Source organism: Mytilus edulis, chromosome 6 (genome assembly GCF_963676685.1).
Source record: "Mytilus edulis chromosome 6, xbMytEdul2.2, whole genome shotgun sequence".
Taxonomy (NCBI): domain Eukaryota; kingdom Metazoa; phylum Mollusca; class Bivalvia; order Mytilida; family Mytilidae; genus Mytilus; species Mytilus edulis.
Window position 1 is genome coordinate 78,958,029 of NC_092349.1, and position 6,698 is coordinate 78,964,726.

At 33.7% G+C, this 6,698-nt stretch overlaps 1 protein-coding gene across 5 annotated transcripts in view; it reads right to left on the minus strand.

The window, feature by feature from the left end:
- Positions 1-6,188, minus strand: part of LOC139528533 (zinc finger protein 652-B-like) — a 38,452-nt gene extending 32,264 nt beyond the window's left edge. For 3 of the 5 annotated variants that reach the window (XM_071324560.1, XM_071324562.1, XM_071324563.1), the window contains exons 1-2: positions 6,034-6,188; positions 86-1,051 (exon numbers count right to left, since the gene is read on the minus strand). In XM_071324560.1, the coding sequence (XP_071180661.1) occupies positions 86-1,048 (963 nt within the window). In that variant the 5' untranslated portion in view covers positions 1,049-1,051; positions 6,034-6,188. The remainder of the gene's footprint in view (positions 1-85; positions 1,052-6,033) is intronic. The other 2 variants (XM_071324561.1, XM_071324564.1) reach the window with 2 other exon arrangements.
- Between the last annotated feature and the right edge of the window lie 510 nt (positions 6,189-6,698).

The window sequence follows — 6,698 nt, forward strand, 5'->3', positions numbered from 1 at the left end:
ACAGAAACCAGCAATTTTCTATTATTAAATGGGCATGTCTCTAGAATGGCAAAGGTGACGGCATAAACAATCAGAAAAAACTTACTGTGTCTTGTTCTTCTTTTATAACAAAATCCTTGTGACTTTCCTCCTGGTCATCAGCATCACCAGCATCATCATCATTATCATCGTTATCCCCTAAATCTTCCTCAACATCACCACCTTCCTCCCCCATTCCTACTACTTTAGATACTAACTGTTCAGCATATTGTTTAACAGATTCCGTTGTACTTTTTAACTTTTTATTTTTCCCTTCCAAAGTTTTCTTATTTGGTCTTTTTTGTTTGAATTTATTAGATTGCGACAAACCTGATTCTTCTTCCATAGAATCTAACTCATTATCAGAATTATCTTCATCACTATTTGGTTCCTGTTTGATAATAAAGTCTTGTAATGAACGCCCTTCTGTCGATTCCGGTAATTTAGGAGTATTTGATACGTTAGTGTTTTGAATATCATGATTATCATGGTTCATGTGATTATCATTAGAATGTACAGTAGAAACAGATTTAACAAACATTTGTCCATCCCGATTCGTAGCTAAGTAAATTGGGTGTGGTTCACTCTCTGAGTCCTGATTGTTAACTGTATTGATCTCAAACAACTCATTTGTGTGCTTTTTTGATACTGCATTACTATTGCCCTTTTGAAATTCTTTTCGATTCAGTAGAGATTGGAAGTCTAACTTTTTGCAGAGATTTACAAAATCCTTAATGTCTGAATCACCAGTAAGATCTACTTCTCCAGTATATAAATAGGATACTAATGTCTCTACAATTTTCTTATTAAATTCTGTTAAATCAAATGTATTTATATCACCACATAGAAAACCTTTTGACTTCAAATGGCAGCTCTCTGCAGCAGCTAACACGACACGGTGAACTGGGACTAGACCAGAGTTAGTCTCTATGTAAAAATCACTATATTTTCTTTCTTTTCTTAAAACATTCAAAGTTTTCAGCAGTTTTTCTCCATACCTATCTTCTTTAAGAAAAACTTTTGCCATCATTCACTGTAAAAATATAAAAATACTAGTTAGTCAGAATTTTTGTTCATAATTATATAACAATAAACATGTTAAACATGTTAGTTAAACAATTGATAATGGACAAAAAGTCTTAAGATGTGGGTCAAGCATTGTCAAGTAAGTGAAGTGTCTTGAGGGAAATGGAAAACCCTTGGTTAATAAATAATAAATTGATTTGCCGAGTGCAGCTAGATATGACCGCAGAGGTCCAACCCTGAACAGTTGGGGCAAAAATGGACACAATATTAGTGCCTGATACAGGCATGACAGGTCTGAATTTGGATTGTAATTAAGTATTTTAGGGCCGTAACTAGCCTCTTTTGATAGTGAGGCAAAATATATTTGCTGAGACAAAAATTTTTGGCGAGGGGTCAAGGGGTTGCTCAAGGCCCTCAGAGGCTCTGAGAAGAATAACGCAAAATCGTACATTCTGAGCGTTTCCCAGACTTTTTTACATTGAAACGCAATTAATATTTAGCTATTTTTTCGACATTATTCTGGCCTCAAAGCTAAAACATAGATTGTAATTTAAGACTTTACGGTTTCACAGGGACATCATTAAAAGTAGACCGATATGTAGGATAAAGCAAAATCGTAAATCTCATAATCATTAAAACCGGATCTGTCTGTCGATCTATTCTTGCCTTGTATTGTGCTTAAGACTTTTTAAAAAAATTTTTTTTTACTAGATTTAAATATAGTGAAAGTGCAGTATTTTGATTGTACTAGTACTGCTTAAGTCGTCACTAAGCAGCTAAGGACCATCTTGACCTTGTTTTATGGTATTAATGATTCTTTTATTGTTGAAGACACTCCAGTAACTATCAAGATAAAGAACAAGAATAAAAACTTTGACATTGATCATTACATTTTTTTCTATGCATTGACTTTGTGTGAGATTAGGTTTACTCCATATATTCCTTTACTTTATGTTAAAGGGCCTGACTGAACACGGCTCCTTGGTATAAATCAATTTTTTTTTCTTATATAGGATTTCGCTATATTTTTTTATAAACGAACTTTATCATATACTTAAAAGAGATATGAAATAAAAAGATGGGGTCACCGTTCATTTAAGCTCACATTCTGCCTCTGGAAGAAGCATACATTTTTGTTAATGTCCTTTTTTTCTGTTGAACTAATAGGAGAAATAGATGTAATATCGAAATAAAAAAATAACCTAATTACAGAAATTGCTTAAATTTTACAATTATTTAGTTTATGTACAGCTTATTTGAAAACAATAATAAAAAATATAGTTAAAAAAGATATTTCAAATTTAATGCCAAAAATGACATTTTTGCACCAAAGGGAGATAATTTGGAGCTTTTTCAATGACATAAACATTTTAAAAGCCATCTGGGGCTAAACCGAATCAATTTTTTGGGTTGATTTTTGTTCCATATCATAAAGTAATAACTAATAGTGTAAAATATAAATCTTGTAATGAAAAAAAAAGGTTTTAATTTTTTGCTGAAATTTTTGTACCCAGGAGCCACCTTAATGCAAGTTTAACCCTTCAATGTAAAAGGTCATATTGCAATGCATCGATGATTTTATATAGATAGATGACTTGATACAGGGAAATTAGAGGTCTTACTTTAATTTAAACCATGTCAGCTACATGTATCTAGTTTTATCTACAAAAAAGGCCAGTTTTCTTTGATATAAAATTCAACTCTCCATGCAGAAATGACATTTTTTTTGCTGTATTCTTAAATATATTGGTAAGGACGCAAAAAAAAATTAAAAAATGAAATAGCCACATGATGAAAAGAAAAAATGAAATAACAAATGTACCCACACAAGAGACAGATTATTTGGTCTAGGGTACAGTAAATGCTCATACGTTTTTAGGTCTTTTTTTACCCTACTGCACATGAGTTTGAAATCCTAGCAATAATGGTGTAAAATATGCCAAACTCGACTATCACAGTAGAGCTTCTTTCGTCTCTTCGAGATAAGATCTACTGTGAAAGTCGAGTTTGGAATATGTTTGAAATCCTAGCAATAACCCGTCAGGGCTATTACAGGAAAAAAACATACATTTGTTATTGTAGACTAAAAAATCAAAGAACTGTGATAACGTATGTATGTTACATTTTTCAAAGGGACAATATATATATACATCATTAGTTTCGTTAAAATTATAATAGCCTTTCAAGACCTAATAATACACCTTATCGCTAATCCCTGCTGACCCGGTCGCTTGAACTTTTGATGCATACAACAATCACTTTTCTATTGTGGCGTCAGATATTTTGTTTTGTGATGTCAATTTTTTAAGGGAACCTGTGTAATATCCAGTAATGGCGGACAAATAGCGATAAGTTGTATTATTTGGACTAAATACAACTAGAAGAAGTGATTTAATTGTATTGTAGCTTTAAATATAGAATACTAATGATCCAGGGACTAATTATGTTTCTAAACTTATCAGAACCAACATCTGTGTTGTCTAGGATGACCAGGTCATTTCAGGTGATGACCTTGTACTGAATCTAGGATAATGACATAAAAATCACTTGTTTAAGTATCAGACCTCAATTTCCTTCCCAAAAATCACTTCTTTAAGTATCATTCTTTTAATAACCCCCACTAATTTCAACACCCCCGAACAGTGAAATTTTTATAGCGAACAGTAGAATTTTATTACATAATCTGAAAAATGAAACCTTGAACTTCACAGGAAAAATACTCCCACTGCTGTGAAAAATCTTTTAAGAAAGTATCAGTTCATTATGTAAAGCCATTATTATAGCATTTTTTCAACTGAAATAGAATTTTCAGCTAAATGATAGCATCAAAGGCATAAACCTTGCTACTTAAAAGAAGCAAAAAGTTCATATTTTTTTAATTTTACTAATTAAAAAATATGATTTAAACCTATGTGTTTAAAATTTTGAAAAAACTACAAAATCCTGATTTGTGACAAAACCTCGAATTTGCTACTCAAATAAGTGATTTAAAAATCACTTATTTCAGTAAGTCCCCTGACTGATGAACTCAAAATCGTTAACTTTTTTTTCAGATCTAGTTCCTGTTCCGGTTTTCCCCGCATTTGCGCAGAAATCTGTCTTGTTTGCATGAGACTTTGAAAAGAAAATTATATGTATCAGTCTAGTAAAATATAAGATAAATTATTTGGAACTCAATACAATTTCATTTTTAATAATAATTTGATTTGAAAAAAACGTTACCGGATGGAAGTGTTTCTTTTGTTTACATTGAATATGACGTCATAATTTAAACAACATCACAGCTAAATCCCTAACCACAGAACCGAAATCGGGAACGTTACGGTATTTCCGTTTCCTTTATTAACATGTTTGAGGTAAGAAAATGATACATACAGACTTCGTCCCCATTCACAGGTTATGCCTGCCTCATATTAACTCGACAGTGGCGGATCCAGGGGGGGGTTCCGGGGGTGCGCACTCCCCCTTTATTTTTGCCGATCAATGCATTTGTATCGGGACATATGTTTTGCACCCCCCCCCCCTTTTGCCCTGGGTTAGCACCCCCCCTTTCGAAAATTCCTGCATCCGCCCCTGCTCGACTATCACAGTAGAGCTTCGAGAGAAAAGCTCTACTGTGATAGTCGAGTTTGGCATATTTTTACACCGTTATTGCTAGGATTTCAAACTCCTGTGCCTACTCAGGCTACTGAAACAGATGAACAGTGCTTGGTCCAATTTTATTTTTAATCTTCATCAATGATTTGGCAGAATATATTGAACACAGTACATTAAGATTGTTTGCAGATGACAGCATTATTTATAGGGAAATTAAAAAACCAGATGACACACTTAAATTACAGTCTGACTTAGAAGCGGCCGGCAGGTGGGAGCAGGACTGGCTCATGCATTTCCACCCTGACAAGTGCAACATTCTCAGTGTAACTCAGAAACGCAAACCTTTAGACTTTACCTATAAATTACACAATCACTCTTTAGAAAAAGTTGACTCTACAAAATATTTAGGCCTAACTCTTCAATCAAACTTAAAATGGGACAAACATATAGATAACATGACATCAAAAGCAAACCAGTCCCTTGGATTTATTCGTAGAAACCTAAAAATAGCATCACCGAAAGTCAAAGCTCATGCATATAAAGCTCTTGTCCGACCAAAATTAGAGTACTGCTCAACAATTTGGGACCCACATCAAAAACAACAAAATTTACAAATTGAAAAAGTTCAGAGAAGAGCAGCACGCTTCTCATGCAACCGCTTCCATAACACCAGCTCAGTTACTGAAATGATGACAGACCTAAATTGGTACCCACTCGAAATTAGGCGTTTACGATACAGACTTGTTTTCTTTTACAAAATTATTCATGAAATTGTTGCAGTTCCTACACATAATCTTTTGATCCCACTTGACAATAGAACCAGACATAGCAATCCACACTCATTTAGGCAAATACAAACATCTAAAGACAGTTATAAATATTCATTTTATCCACGAACAGTTATAAATTGGAATCATCTGCCACAACAAATAGTATCATGCAGTACGGTAGAGGGATTCAAGAGTATGATCTCAGAATCTGCTCTAATCCCCATATTCTATCCCTAACTATTCTGTTATCAAATGTATATAGTTTTATCACAACTTATTTTTTCAAATGTACATACGTTATGTTGATTTTTTGATTTTGTTATTTTTGATTTTTTGTTGCTAAATTAGTGTAAATTATAAATTTTATAGTCGACGCCCGGCGAATAATCTTCAATAATTGAAGGATCGCTCACAGGGGCTTGTTACAATTGCCGGGTTTACTATCCATACGAACCCCTAAAAAAAGGGGTTCGTATGGATAGTAAACCCGGCAATTGTAACAAGCCCCTGTGGATCGCTAGAAACCAAAAGAAGAAGAAGAACAGTATTTTTTTATTTTCAGTGCAAGAGTGTTTCACACCAGGATAGGAGTGTTTACATGACCAGTTAAGAGGTAACTTACTAGAATAATGTAAAAACTTTGACGTTTATGCATTCAAGTGAACACAGACCTAAAGGTAAACAGTAAAGACAAAATTGGCGGATCGATCGTGAACAGGAAATTGTACTTTAACGTTAAATACCGGACCGTTGACGTCGTTCTCATCGATTCCGGAATGACTATGTTCCAGACTGTATGAGTATTTGGACCGTACGCGTACGGTCTGGACCGTATGCGTAGTTTTTCAAAATACGCATACGGTCGGACCGTACGCGTACGGTCTGACTGATATTAAGAAGTTGGTCAAGCTTATTAGATACAAATGTATATAACAGATCAACATGACTTATATCTCCAATTAATATAAAAAGTTCAACAGCATTTGACATAAAAACTTAATATTTTAACTATTTAAAAAGATCACGCTTATTTAATCTGTTAATCTCCTGTATTTTACAGGCCGGTAATTCATTAATTGCAGCTCAGTATGCTCATTGAAATTGAAGTTATCGGAAGTAAACATAATGTGGGAGGACAATTGTTTTAGAATATTTATGAACTTTACAAAAGAAATGCATACGCAAAGGAACATGCATTAACAAAACATGTAAATGTAAAAAAAATACGACGTTCTTATTAGAAGCAAGTGTCAACTTCGGCCAGAGTAACAAAATAGAATTCACGGA